The sequence below is a fragment of the Dipodomys ordii genome, unplaced genomic scaffold (genome assembly GCF_000151885.1).
Source record: "Dipodomys ordii isolate 6190 unplaced genomic scaffold, Dord_2.0 Scaffold94, whole genome shotgun sequence".
In the NCBI taxonomy this organism is placed as follows: domain Eukaryota; kingdom Metazoa; phylum Chordata; class Mammalia; order Rodentia; family Heteromyidae; genus Dipodomys; species Dipodomys ordii.
In genome coordinates, this window is record NW_012267310.1 from 1,947,574 (window position 1) to 1,963,084 (window position 15,511).

Consider the following 15,511-nt stretch of genomic DNA (forward strand, 5'->3'; position numbering starts at 1 on the left):
AGTGCCTCGACCCCCTTGTCTGCAGCAGCTCAAGCCATGAACGGAAGGAAGCCCTGAGGGAGTGAGAACGGAGCCCAGTGGCGCAGCCACCACTGCTGCTGCCTCAGCTGGGACTGAGCGGACCGAGCGCGGAGCCCCTCCCGCGACCCCGGCACGCTTCCCAGGCACGCTTCCCTCGGCGCCCGCCGCTCGCTCGCAGCGCGCTGCTGCCCGCAGTCGGCTGAAGACACCGTAGAGCCCTCGAGGCCCCGGCACAAAAGCCGCCTGCTTTCTCCGCGTGCATCGCGGGGGGGCCACCCCGGGAGGCTGCGGCCGGCTGCAGACCCCACCTGAGAGCGGCTCCGGCTGCTCACTTGGTTTGGGTGGCTGAGCTCTGCACTCCACGCGGAACCCACCCGCGGTGCCCATGGCTCTCATCATGGAACCAGTGAGCAAATGGTCTCCGAGTCAAGTCGTGGACTGGATGAAAGGTACATGCCAGCTTTTGGGGGAGGGCGAGGCGGCTCCTGGGATACTGGGGTCTTGGCATGAGGGGGGGGGAAGAGGGGCGCCTGCCTTGGCACAGCCTGCCATCGGATCTGCCACCAGCGGATCGTAGTGCACTAGCCGGGGCGTTGGCGCAGGGTGGGGGGACGACTGGCAGGGGCCTGGGGTCCCCCGATCTCCTTTTGTCTTCAGCCGGAGGGGCGCGCAAAGCCAGAGTGTGGCGGGCGCCACCTGGTTGGAAAGCAAGGAGCTGGGCAAAGGAATCCCAGCGCATCTTGCCCACTCCCCCAGCCTTCCTAAGCGCACCCCCAAAGCTGAGAGGACACGGTGACCCTCTTCTCCCAGATCAGGGAGGGAACTCTCCGCCCCCCCCACACCATCCCGGGACCTGGTTCCCTGATAGCCTCATTTGCCAACCCCTTTGTTCCTAGAAACCTGACGCCCCCTGGGTGGCTGCCCCTGCCAGGTGCCCTCTCCAGCGCCAACTCTCCTGGCAACTTTTAAGTCTGCATAATGGGGTCAAGATGCGGTCGCCCCGGTTTGGAACCAGAGCCCCTCCCTTCTGTAGAGGTTGGGGCTGAGGTAGGCTGAGGTAGGAGCGAGTGACTTTCAGGTGGGGGGAAATGTGCGTCCCATGGGACATCATCTGGGCTGGTTTGGGGTGAGGGGCTCCCCACAATCCCCTGTGCGTCCTCTGGACTCTTTTTGCCTCCTCAGATTCAGGCAGATGGAGGCTTTGAACGTCGAAGCTTTTCTTCTTCTTCTTTCTTTTTGGTATTTGTTAATGCCAAGTGTAGCGTGGTGCACATTCAAGTATCTACTTATTTCTTCCATCTTGAAGGGTTACCCCCCCCCAACCCTCTTTTGCCGCTGGCAAACCACAGCCAGACACATTCACCTTCCTAATCGCAAATGTGGCCTTTTTCTCTAGTTCTGGGTTTTCCTGCCTCACTACCTCCCTCTGTTGTCTGAGTTCAGGGGCTTGTAGAGAACCTTCTCAGACCCAACTGAGGAGGGGCTGGAAGGGATGTCATAAAGGATCCCTGGCCAGACTTGGAAGACACTTGCCAAGTGTTGCAAGCTTGGCTGGAGGTTCTACTTGACCAGACCTCCTTGACCACAAACTCTGTAAGATAGACTCTCCATGGCTTATCTCTGAATATGTCTGTTCTAGAGATGAACCTGTCCTAGGGGCTTGCTTAGCAGCCAGAGACTTTCTAAGTTCTAAGTATTTGGAATTGAAAAGTAGAGGGATTTAAATGGATTGAACGTGTTGGAGAGAAACTCAATCTCATCCTCTGTGTCTCCCCATTTTCTGCCCATTCACTTATTCTTGTGGATTTTCCTTGGTTTATTTTGGTTCCCTTTTATCCCTTACTTGCCCCATTATTCTTCATTTACCTTTTCTTTTTCTAATATGTGGAAAGTGCGTTGTACCTGCAGAGCACCAGGGTAAATCTAAGTGAATTGAATTAGACCTAACTCATTATTTATCCACTGTCCCCCGTGTTCTGAGCATTGTGCTAAGGTGCCATGGGGTTTGTAAAGATGACTAAGACAAAGTCCTGCAGTGGCTCATCGTTTCTGCTGCCTATCCTCTTTCTATATTTGCTATTGAAATTCCAGCTTCCTAGATTCCTACCAGTTCCCCCTTTCTCTTCCCTCCCACCCCCTCTTTTCTCACACATAGAAAAACATCTGTCTTCTCTGTTTCTCCTTCATGGAATAAAGAAACAGTATATGCAGGAAGCAAGACTTTTTAGTTAAAACTCTTTCTTTGAATTTGACTAAAAGATTAGTTTCATTTTGTTGCTGCAATATTCAAAGAAAAGCTATCTTGCCTCCCTAGGAATTGGATTGCCTTCATAGACTACCTCTTACTAATTCCCATGATGCTTGTAGTGAGTGCTGCATACTCCATCTTCTTTAACTCCCACCCCGTTACATTCTTGCAATTTCCCTTCTTTCTACAGTTTCAGTCCACTGGAGGAAGTGCAACAAATGATGCATGTAATCTGACATGACCCATTATTAGTTTTCAAGTATTCCAGCCCTTTAAAAATCTCTTCGGCCTAAAACGCAGGTTCTTTGAACTCAAGTTAACATAACTAGCTGTGATTTTAAGTGCACATAATATTCACATTGAGTAATTTGTTTTTGTACCTGTTGGTGACGCATTTTTAGCACTCCTTGAAAAGATCAATGAGGTAGCCAAGACAGAATTTGTGTATCTTTCAGTAACAAAGGATTGCAAGAGAATGACTGATTTAATTACCTGTTTCAGATCCCAGTTACCTGTTTCAAGTCCCACATTGCTTACAGCTTACATTTCTGTAATACGCACATGAATTTGTTTAGAGATACAATCAGAAAATGACATTTTGTAAAGTAGTTGAGTGAAATGAACATTTCCTCAACTGGTACTTTACACTGTTCCCCTAATTAATTTTTCTCTATTCTTTTCTCCAAGCAAACTTTAACAAGATAGTTACAAAATATTTTTACCCTTTTCTTACATTCAAAATGCTTTAAAAGTCACCTACCAATCTTGACTGTAGCTCAGAGGTGGTTAAACCTCATTTCATGTTGTATAATATATAACGGTATAAAGCCAGTACCAAAGAATTAACAAGCTTCTCAGATGACTACAACATTGTGGGAGTTCTCCAGATCATGCTCTAAATGTGACAGTTTCATCATCCCTAACATTTAAAGCTTATAGCAAATGTTTTCAGCTGGTCACAATCATGAACAATTATAACTCTATTTAGTAAGGTATGTGTTTTATGTTTTTTCTAAGATATTTTTCCTCTTTACTAAACAGAAAAGAAACCATTAAAGAATAGATATGGTCATGTATTTATCATTCTAGACAATTAATAGAAGTGCTACAAAAACTTAGCCATCACAGAGGAAAATGGAGGGGGAAAATGATATGATTTTTGAGGTTTGGTAGCATATATTGAAGATTATTTCTGAAGGGCCTTTTACACGTAGCAATTCATTTGACATATTACTTTTCATTTAAATATAAATTTATATTTTAATATCAAAGACATAAGATGTAATTTTGTGCACCCCTAATTCCACTGTTAATAGTCACCAAATTTTCTATTGACTGGAAATTTGACGTGATACATTGTCAGTGTTAGTTGCAGCAGATACACAAACTCCTTATGAGTCAGTAAAATAAGTAGTTATATTCCCGAAATTTTCTGATAATGATTTTGGCTATTTGGAGATACCCTATAAATCTTTAAATGAACTAAAATTATTTTTATAAAAGTATTTTTGGAGATGAAATACTTATGATACATAAATTCAATCTTCTTCAATTGACAATTATACTCAGCCCTCTTGTAGCTTTGATGAAATCTTAGATCTTTTCAAAGTGAAAAAAAGACAGGAATTATTGGGAGAATAAAGATCTAGGCATAAGTCTGGGAACAAAAGATCCCGGGACATAAGAGCTAGGGGCATACTCAGTGGCAGAGCACTGCCAACAAACAAACAAAACCTAGGCAGCAGAGTAAGCTAATATTTGTTTCTAAGTTTTAGTTCCTATTTATTTGGTTTCAGAGCCTGGAGATAACTCATTATCTGCAGATGCTTGAATTCACTTCTTTTCTGTTCTTAGACTAACTGAAATACAACAAAAACCTCTGAACACTTCAGGGCCTTTCTTAGTAATTTTATTACTAATTTTCCTTGTCCATCTCACACCTGTAATTCCAGCTTTCTTTTCAGACTTCTTCCAGCTTTGAGACAAAATATCCAGAGGACTAAGGTAGTTATGTTTCTAAGATGAGCTCACACCATGAAATCTTTGTTCTAGTGATCTTTACTCTCTAGGTCAAATAAAATGGTTATGGCTTCCAGAGTAAACCACCAGACCTGCATTGCTGCTCTTCTCTTGCGGTCTTTGGAACTTAACGCTCACCAAACTTGTATTATCATAATCCCTCAAATAATCTAAATTTTAAAGACTTTTCCCCCCTCAACCCATACCATACTTGACTGCTGAACTCTTTGCTGCTTAAACCTTTTATTTTTTTACAAGAAGAATTTTCTGACTTAATAATTTCTGTCTTCATGACTCAGCCATCTTGAGGAGAGAAAATGTGATACATTATGTTAGGTATAAAAAACAAAACCAGTCTTTTGCACACAACCTTATAATAGAGGAAAATGTAGTGAGGAAGTAAGGCCTATTCAGTAAAAAAGTTAAATGCTGAGTTTAAATGCTTTAGCAGAGAATGTATGCCTTCTAATGAGGCAAACTAAGTTTTGACAGGTACAATGGTCTTTAGTAATTTTTTTCTTTCTGGACCTAGAGCTTAGGTTGAAATTTATCTTAATCGAAAGAGGAAAATGTCATAATTTTGAGTTAAATTTTCTTAAGGGAGAGATCAGAAGTAATTTTCTGTCAGGAACTTAAAACCCTAAATACTATAAAAAGCATATTAAATTTAATTGATTGAATTGGTTGCATAACTTCTTTTAGAAAAAAATAGACTTTTGTATCATTCAAAGTGACTAGATATACACTAACATTCATCTATTTGGGATCCAAAAATTTTTGGAAAATCCTTGTAGTTTTATGCAAAGAATACACCTTTTAACATATATCGTTCACAAGAAGCCCTTTTTTTTTTTTAGTGTTGTTAACATTTGCTTCTTAGGTTAACATTCATAATTTAATCCTAACTAGGAAGAGACAATATGCTTATGGGTTATATTCTGGTCCTGAGATGTTGTTTACTAAATGCATTTTCATAGAAGATGCTTTAATAAGTTGTTTTACATAAGTCATTCTTTGTTTTAGAGGAATTGGCTGCTGTAAGAAATGACAATGACATTGACAAGCCTATGCCAATACAGAGACAGGTACCAACAATTGTACGTGGTCATTTTTTTAAAGTTTGCGTTATGCAAATATTGTGAATCAGGAAGACGTCTAAGGGGAGGCTGTGGTTTAATCAACTATTTGAACTATCAAGACATATTCTAAACAGAGTGTATGTGTTAATATACAGACACTGTAAGGGACTGGAGTTGAAACAGAATGATTAACCAGAAGGGTTTGTCTAGGGTTGTCTGGTTGAAGGGGAGCGATGGGCAGGAGAGGGAAAGTGAAGGAGGAGTGTGAGTAGGTGGCAAAAAAGTACAAGAACAAATCTGCATTTCATAAAGACAATAAAACTCTCATCATGTCCTGAGTTTAAATAAATACCACATTATAAAACTTGGACTGCCAAAAATAAGCCCACAAAGAATGTGTATTGCATTGGTACAGCTGTTTTAAATCTGTTTCTCAGGAATAATTTAGAAATGATGTTAAAATGGGTTATTTTGAAGATAATTACATCATTAACATGTTGTTGTTGGATATTTAGATTGTTTTGGTCCAAATTTTTATATGAAGAATGAAGATAGGCTTTCAAGGATTAATTATGTTCTTAATGCCATGATAAATTATCATTTTCACTTGTAGCACAAGATTAGAGATCTAACAGAAAAAAAATCCTAACTTTCTATGTGATTTCCTTATGGTACTTCACACATAAGCCTTATTGTGAAAGACAAAATATTAGCTTCTATGAAATGGAGTAGAATGATGGAACCGCTCTACAAATTTAAAGGAGGGAGCAGGTAATTTTGAAAAGAAAACTGGAGTCTAAAACTTTTCATTTTTATGATTTTTTTCATGGCTTACTGTCTAAAAGCAGTAAGTATAGCCTTCAATATGGAATCGTTGTGTTGGATAACATTCAGTGAGTAAAATCCAATTTTTATGAATAATATAAGCCTCTGTTCCTCAAAATGGTTTATTTCTATGGTGGGAAAAGTCAAATAATCAAAGGAACTGGAGAGTTTATTTTTGCTAAGCATTTTTAAACATTATTTTCATATTTAAGCAAACATGGATATTATGTCCATAAAGTAGAAAAGAAAATTAGTCTGACTTTAAAGATGAGAGCAGAAGCCTAACAGGAATGTTAGACTTGCAGCGGGCTGTTTGAAGCTGCATTCCATATACCTCCCAGGGTTATGAGTACACTCTGTTCAGCAATTATGGACATCAGTGGAAAAGTTTGAGATGTGGTCGTAGGGTTTAGAAAAGGTAAAATGAATGTACTCTGTTTCTTCCCTTTTATCCCTTTTTACACAAAGAGCAAAATATGACCTTTTCAGTCAAGGTAATAGTTACAGTATCTTGAAACCAAGATTGTTTAACCCCAAACTTGCACTGACATCAATATATGATAAAAAAAATTGGAATGCAATGTTAACTATCACAACATGACTGTTAGATATTTACTTGGCATTAATGTACTTAGAAATTAGTCATGTTGGGTAGGTTGGATAGTCTTCTGATACAATGGTAGATAAGAAGAAAACACATTGTGTTATTTTCCCTTTAATTGTTGTCCAGTGTCCTTTTTTATGTTGTTTTCTTGAACTTTAAAATTTTGTTTTGGATACATCTGTTATTTTAAAACAGGCTTGCAACACTTTTACTGAAGTAATACCTACAACAAATCAATAGAAGTCTGGCCTACATCCTGGATTTTACTTTTTTTTCAAGTTTATCAAAAATTATAAAAACTATTTTCTAACAAGATGCTGGTTATGCTTATAATGTAAGTAATTAATAAACCTTTTATGGTGTGACATTTTTCAAGATGCATTGTATTCCTAAACTGCTGGGTTGAATGGCAACTCCTTTGTACAACTACTTAAATATTATTAATTTACAAAATATTATTAATTTACAAAACATAAAATACTAGGCTTAATGATTAATAAACCAAATGGCTAATTATTGCATTAATGGGTAACCTTAACATTGGCCGAATACTTGCTATAATTTTGTTGTGTTGTAAATGTGCACTATAGGCATTTATTTCTTATGCTTTTCTTCACTCATTTACATTATTTTCAAAAAGGATCATAATCTTGAGGAGTTGTGGTTTTTCCTTCCAGAGATAAAAGTTCTTGTTTTAATTTGGGGCAATTCATTTATATATTTTTTTTAAGACAAGCCACTGAAGTATTTATAAGTACATATACAAGAGAAAATGTAGGGGTTTTTTTGCTAACGTTGTTCAAAATAAGCATATAGTAGTCTAATTGCTCATTTTACTATTGGCCTACTGGAGCTTATTTAGAAACCAAGTTCCATATAGTTTGGAACTAGTGAGTTATGTCAGGGCTTCTTCCCCATTTCCCAACATATTAGTCCAGGAGGAGCTTCCTGGCAATCTCTCTTGGCAACTATGTTGCTTAAAATCAATGCCACAAAGTCTTCTTTATTCAGAAGGCTGTTTCCATGCCTTCTAGCTATTAGATCAGAGGCATTCAGTTTGATGTAGAATTCTCACATGCAAAAAAAAGTTGTCTCTGGGGAATATTTTGGATTATACAAGTTTTTCTTTCTAGGTGACCTGTAGACATACTGCTTTTTTTTTTTGCTTTTAGTTTTTATAGACATACTGCTTTGAGTTTATGGTAAAAAGCTGTTAATTGAAATTCCAGTTGTTTGGAATTTGTGACTATTTCACTGGGCTGTTATTGAAAATAACTTTATTGTGTTATCTATAAGTAGTTGTACAAAGGAGTTGACATTTAACAAAGCAGTGTATGAATACAATATACCTTAATATATGAAGAATGTCTATACTCATCATTCTAATAATGCATATAAGACTGGATAAAAAGAATATTGTGTTTTCAAGTAATGTGTTTGCCAAGAGTCTTTTATACTGAAAATATAGTTAGAAATGATTTGACGTTTAGTTAGCATTTTTACATTTTGGGAGTTATATTTTTTATCCTTAGGAGTATTTTTATAAGCATTATATAATAAAATTTGATTCTCCCTAAAATTTACTCAACCTGGAAAGGGAATAGTTATTAGTGTTTTAAATAGACAGTGATCAGAGAAGTTTAGCATCTCAACACAGATTGTATAAGATTATTCAATGATGGAATTGGGTTTCACATCGATGCCCCCCCCCAGCTGAACTGGATATACAATTTAATGGATGAAGAACTCAGTTTACATAACATGTGCAATTATTTTCAGATTTCACTTTTTAATTTCTTGAGATATCTGTTCTTTAAAAATTGACAACAAGCCAGGCTCTGGTGGCTGTACCTGTAATCCTAGCTACTCAGGAAGCTGAGATATAAGGATCACAGTTCAAAGACAGCCTTGGGCAGGAAGGTCCATGAGACCTTCTGGCTCAGAAGTGGAGCTGTGTCCCAAGTAATATAATGCTAGCCTTGAACTAAAGCTCAGTGACAGGTCTTGAATTCAAGCCCCAGACGGGCGTGTGCGCACGCGGTCACACACACACACACACACACACACACAATTGGCAACATATATAATACAGTACACTTAATAGCACTTTGGAATAAGATGTTTGGTTTATAACCTGTTGCCAGCATTTCTTAGCTATGTGGATTTAGGTATAGAAGGATTAAGTAATTACACAAGATTTCTCTTTTTTTTCTTACAGAATAAAGGTTTTTTTTTATTACCCAGAGTTACCAAATTAGAAGTATCCCAAGATTTCTCATTTTTTCTTATACAATAAAGGTTTTTTTTTTATTGCCTAGAGTTACCAAATTAAAAATGTCCCTACTGTTGACAACATTTTATCTTGAATACTTAAAATAATGCATTATATGTAAGTACATGAAAATATAAAGTTTATTTATTTATTTTTGGGTCTGGTCGTGGGGCCTGAACTTGGCCTGGGCGCTGTCCCTCAGCTCTTCAGCTCAAGGCTAGCACTCTACCACTTGAGCCACAGCGCCACTTCTGGCTTTTTTTCTTTTTGCTTATGTGGTGCTGAGGAAGCGAACCCAGGGCCTCAGGCATACAAGGCAAGCGCTCTACCACTGAGCTACCTTCTCAGCCCCTAAAGTTTATTTTTAATCAAGAATGAGATTGCATTCTGCTGGTCATTTTATTGAGCCAAAAGTAATAATACATGTTATTTATTAAGTACTTATTCCCTGCCATGTGCTGTGTAGTTTTCTCTATATTATCTTTTATAAAATTAATTTTTTATTGTCAAGGTGATGTACAGGGGGGTTACAGTTACATAAGAAAGGTAATAAGTACATTTCTTGTCAAACTTGTTACCCCTTCCCTCATTTTTCTCCTACTTTCCTTCCCCCACCCCCCAAGTTGTACAGATCATATCCAACATATTGTCTTGTGCATATCATTGTTGCATTGGTTCCCCCTTTGCTTATGTGAGCCCTGACAGATTAGAATTGTCTATATTTTATAGATGAGGAAGCATGCTTAGATTTTTGCTTAGAAATGTTGAATGAATTATATCTCTACACTTATATTGAACATATTTAAATATGCTGCACATTAATTAACTGTACAAAACAGTGGGTTTCATTACAAATTTTCCTGATATCATATTTATTCCCATCTTGTGGTCCCTTTATGTAATATTATTTTTATCCATTCATCTGCCGTGCGTACCTAAGCTGATTTGTAACAAGGCTATTGTGAATAGTGCCATTATGAACATGGGTATACAGGCATCTCTTTTGAATATTTGATTTATAACTGGTTCTAAAATATGTGCTCTTTCTATTGTATAGAAAGAGCTAGATGTGACATGAAAGGGATTCTGGGAATACTTTGAAAGATTTCTATATCTTCTCCTTAGTCCTACTTATCTACTAAAGTGGACTGTGGTTATTGTGTCCATTTGGCCTCCAATAGGGTATGTCTGTACAGGGAGATGTTTCTGCTTCAAATAGTTCTAGCTAGTGACAAAGAGGCCACATAACTGTAATCTTGGTGATAGCTTTCCTACTTTATAGGGAGTTTGGTGTTGCCTCTTGAATCTAGACCTAGATAAAGAAATAGCTCATATCACTGCTGTTCTAATTCAATGTTGAGAAGATATTTTTTTCTTCAAGGGATTGCTAATTAAAGTACATAGTGGTTAGCATTGCTATCTGCATTTCACCAGTGTTTCTTTGCAAATTTTATTCAGTATTTCCCCATAGCGTGAAGCCCTTAAAAATTCAGCAAGTATTAATTACTTCTCTAAAGTTGTTTGTATGAAACAATTATTATTTTCCAGATATTGATATGAGATCATAGCATTAAAGTACAAGAGAAAATGTAATTGTAATCAGAATACATTTGTATAATGAATACAAGTCATGGAGTGATCAGGTTGAACTAGAGATATTTTTTCATCTGTTGATTACTTTTAAAATGGTAGCTAAAGGTACAAACCCATCTGCATCACATTTTAAAGGCTGCATATAGTTTTGTATATTTATCTTATTTGTTCAGAGGAAAAATACAAAAATGTTATTTTTTTAAATTCTCCCTGTTTTCCATTAAAGAATTGAAGTGAGCCTGATTTAGACTAGCAAGTTGAAAGTAAGTAAAAATAATAACTTGTCACTGTGAAGAGAATGGATTGAAGTTTCCTGGATTTTTATACAAGCTATCACAGTTCTGAGGACAATAGACACTTTAAACAAATAATTGCTATGAACTGTTGTAATTACCAATATTTTGAAGTTGTCCTAGCATTGTCCACTTATTATGCAAAGCACATCTTTCTTCTTCAGTGCTCATTAGCCTTTTAAATCCCTATGAATTAAAGTTAATTTTATCTGGGAATATTTTGAGAATTTTATCACTTTCCTTGAAATAATTGATGACATCCTGTGTTAAAAGCAGTCTGAGAGGAGATAGCCTATTAAATATTGCAGTACTGTTAATTTCCATCTTAATTTAGGATGTTTCTGATTTAATATTTAAAAGCATTGTTTGCTTATTTTTTAAGATTTTTAAAATGAATCTACTTTACCAGATAATTCTAATATTGATACTGAAAACCAACATATACACAGTATAGAAAATAAAGGCGAATAATAGAGAACTAGCCTGGTCAACATTAGCAATTCTCCTTCACAAAAAATTAATATACCCTTCCTATAATAAAAAGTAAAATGGTTAATAATAAAATAATATGGGTTCTAAATGTAGATAGTATGATTGTAGGAAAAATAATTGACATTTTACCTACTTACAATGAATATATGGATTTAACTAAACAATAAAATCAGATGCTATTCCATATGTATAAGAAAATAGAAATACAGTTGGAGATCCTAAAATTATTTTTTAAAATGAATATTAAGAGAAGTAATAACAGTCTAGAGCCATTTGATTTGTCACCCTACTAATTCCTATTGAGTATTTAAGATGCGTTTGGGAAAGCACCACAACCTTTTGGAGAAATGGCAGATTCCAAAGTTGGAAAAAATAAGATGATCCCTGGAGCATATTGCAGTGCTAGTAAATAACGAAGCACTCAAAAAATCCAACACCAGCATGTCAAGTCTGTTCAAGTCCCCCAAAATTTGAAGAATAAAGTAGCACTGGATGTTAGTCCAATGTATTTTATTTTTATGAAAGAATTTTACACCATTTTACTTTTATGAAAGAAATAGCTATGATTTCATATTGATGTAAATAAATGATTCAATAAATAACAGACAAGTTCTCCACTTTAGATAATTCCAAATAAATTATGTCACATATTCTCCTCACCAAGGAGGTGTTACTTACATTACCACATCTTGCTTGTGAGTATGCTTAATGACCTGCTTCAAAGAAAACAATATAGAAGACAGAAAGGGGGAGATATGTAACTTCACAGAAACATGGCAATTGCGACTGTTACCAACATTCTCATAAAACTTGGTATCATGTTCCCTTGATGTGATATATAATGAGGATGGCATTCCTGTACAACTTGTAATCACATTCTGGCAATCAAAAAAAAAGCATTAGAAAACTCCAAATTTAGGGACATTTTAAATGATACTTGACCAATAGTCCTCAGATTTGTTAAGGTTGTCAAAAGTGAAAAAGGAAAGGCTAAAAAGATAGGTTATAGTGTCTTGGATTGTATACTGGAAAAGAAAAAGTGTATTAGGAAAAACTAATTAAATCCAAATAAAGCATGAAATTAACAGTGTTCAATTTTGGCTCCTTAGTTATGACAAATGTACCATATGAGTATGAGACTCCCCTAATACTAGGGAAATATGGGTACATAAGGAATTCTCAATACCAATTTTGCAGCTTCTCTGTAGACCTTAAAACTATACTGGAATAAAATGTATATTTAAATTTAAAATGTTATAGTTTAATATATGTTAAATTTGGTAATAACAAATAATAAGCAACATCTCATATATAAATAATTTGACTTGCCTCTTTGGACACATTAATAATAAACTGCCCCAAACTAGCACCATCTGCTTATTTTACCTCAATGCTAACCAATTTGCAGTTAAACTCTTGGACAGAAGAGTGTGCTATTCTAAATCTTGTTAACAAAGTCTGATTCCCAGCACTCGTTCTAATTATAATTTCTGTTTCTGCAGACACTTTAGGCAGGAATGTTAAACAAGGCATGAATATTTTTGAGCAAATAAATGTTGTGGTTTATAATAATTGATTTTCAGCTGTCTCAATATAAATGTGTCTATAAATATGCACATATATTTACTTAGGGCAGATACTTGTCTAGGATTGATTTGCTGAAACTGAATATAATGGAAAGGCATTTTCTGGTTATTTTTCTTCAGTTGAGGCAATGTTTTTCTTCTTGTCATTAACTATAACACCTTACTTTCATCACATAATGGGTCTGTTAGGTGTGATTAGCAACTGAGTTTGGATTATGAGGATGGTTGGAATTTAAGACCTCCTGTAATTTCCAAGAAATTACATTGAAATTTAAAAATAGACCTATTTTTATACTTGCACTCAATTCCTCTACCGTTTTAGTTAGGTTCTTTTTTGTTTTTTAGTTTAGTGATGTGAAAATTTTTAAAAGAGCAAACTCTAGTAATAGGAGACTGTGACCAAGAACTTGATGCATTAACCAGATACTTCTTCCTTGACACTAAATTGAAATATAATTGTCACTATTTTAACTTACTTGATTTTTTTCTTATTAACCTACCTTCATAAAAGTATGTTGTTCTGTTGATGTTGGTATGGATATCATAGAATTGTCCTCTTGACGTACTGCTAATGTCTTTTTCTGACCTTATGCTCTGTGGCTACCACATTAATCATGCATTAATGTGATCTTTGTGAAATGCTTCTGCTTTTGTACATAGTATGACTTAGCTATGCTCAAAAGAATGAAGGAGAGGGGCTGGGAAGGTGGCTCAGTGGTAGAGTGCTTGCCTTGCATGCATGAGGTCCTGGGTTCTATTCCTCAGCACCGCATAAGCAGAAAATGCCGCTAGCCTTGAGCTGAAGGGCTGAGGGACAATGCCCAGGCTCAGAGTTCAGGCCCCAAGACTGACAAAAGAAAAAGAATGAAAGAGAGCTTGTTTTGTTTAATGCTTTCTGTTTTAGTAAGGTATGAATGCTTTGTACTTAAACCTTCACGAAACAACTTTGTAGATCATAAATTAATTATCAAGGGTTTGAAAAAATATCCTTCGAATGTGGTGTGCTGGAAAAGATAGTTTAACTTTCCAAGATTCTCCAACATTTAAAAAGAATTTCTTTCCGAGTAAGGTGACAAAACATTGAAGTTTTTTCAAAACTTTCCAGTAATAATTTTTATAAAATGATAAAAAAAACTTTCAGTGATTAGTTTGTACAGTAGTATAAACAATTTTGTAAGAGTTAAAGACTTAAAAGCAAATAACATGATTTGCTTGACTTTTGAAATGCAGATGGTGAAAAGTAGACATAGACACTCTTTCAGATTAGGGATAAATGGAAGTTGTTCAGTGAAGTTGATTAAGTTATTATTGTATGGTAACCACTGTCTTTTAGCCTGTCATGAATTTATTATCTTCCTTTCACAAATGAAAATGCTTGCTGATGCTTTTCAATGCTTCTGAAAACATCTTTTTCACTTGTAGCCTTGTCAGGAGAGTCAGTCTTCTAGTCTTCTCTTCTTTCATTTCTACACTTCATTCAAATGAATAAAGTGGATTAATGTGTCAGGTATTTAATAGAAGCAATTTATATGAAATAAAATACAAATTAACTGTAGTATTGAGTTGGGCCTGAAAATATGTGATTCACCCTAAATTCTGTTCTATATTTTCCATATGTGCCTAAGTCATACTTTCACTACTTCTTTTGTTGTTAGGGGTTGTTTTGGGTTATTTGTAGTGATAGGAATTGAAATGGGGATCTTGTTTTTTATGCTATATACCTAATGGCATCTTTCTACTTCTTAAGCCAATGGTTCCTTTATCTTGGAAGCAATAAAAATGGCCTTCATGGAAAATTCAAAGGAATGCATTTTTAAGTATTCCAACTTAGAAATAAATTACTGGATATAGTTCACTATGTTTCGCTTAAGATATGGCATGCAAAGAAGATTATATTGATTTTGAAATGTGTTTTGTATGGATTTCAGATGACTGGATCTCTCTTGGGAACCCTTTGTTTCCTACTCACTTTTATCACCTGTGTAGCTACTTCTTCCTCTAACAGACTGGTTGGAGCATTTCTCTCTAAATTATGTTTTACCTATTTGAATCACAATATTCCTTAATGGCTTCAGCCTAATGATTAGAATTGGTATATCCTACTTTTACTACAAAAGAACTCAATACAAAGGTCCTAAGACATTGCTGTCAATATCTCTGCCACCCATGACTAAGTGTGAATCGGTTTAGGCCTCATTTCAGTGGTAGAATCTATATATTGTGGTTCCTTGGTGCTTCTCAGCATTATTTTATTAGAATGTTCATGATCATTTAAATTTTGGCAGAAATGACTTTGGCAGAATTTTAGCATGTAAGTGTTTTATAATAAAAGGTTGTAGCCTCAGTGATCAAAATGCTTGCTAAACATTGGATCTGTGCAATGAATATAATAGGCACTTAATAAGTACTAGAGCTCCATTTAAGTGACAGAATGCATGGACTTTTCATGGGAGAAGCACTCAATTGTATGAAACAAACA

The 15,511-nt window shown here is 36.1% G+C and overlaps 1 protein-coding gene across 4 annotated transcripts in view; it reads left to right on the forward strand.

The window, feature by feature from the left end:
• The first annotated feature begins 252 nt into the window (after window positions 1–252).
• Cnksr2 (connector enhancer of kinase suppressor of Ras 2) overlaps window positions 253–15,511 on the forward strand; it is a 218,586-nt gene continuing 203,327 nt past the window's right edge. For 2 of the 4 annotated variants that reach the window (XM_013026488.1, XM_013026490.1), the window contains exon 1: window positions 253–470. In XM_013026488.1, the coding sequence (XP_012881942.1) occupies window positions 407–470 (64 nt within the window). In that variant the 5' untranslated portion in view covers window positions 253–406. The remainder of the gene's footprint in view (window positions 471–15,511) is intronic. The other 2 variants (XM_013026491.1, XM_013026489.1) reach the window with 2 other exon arrangements.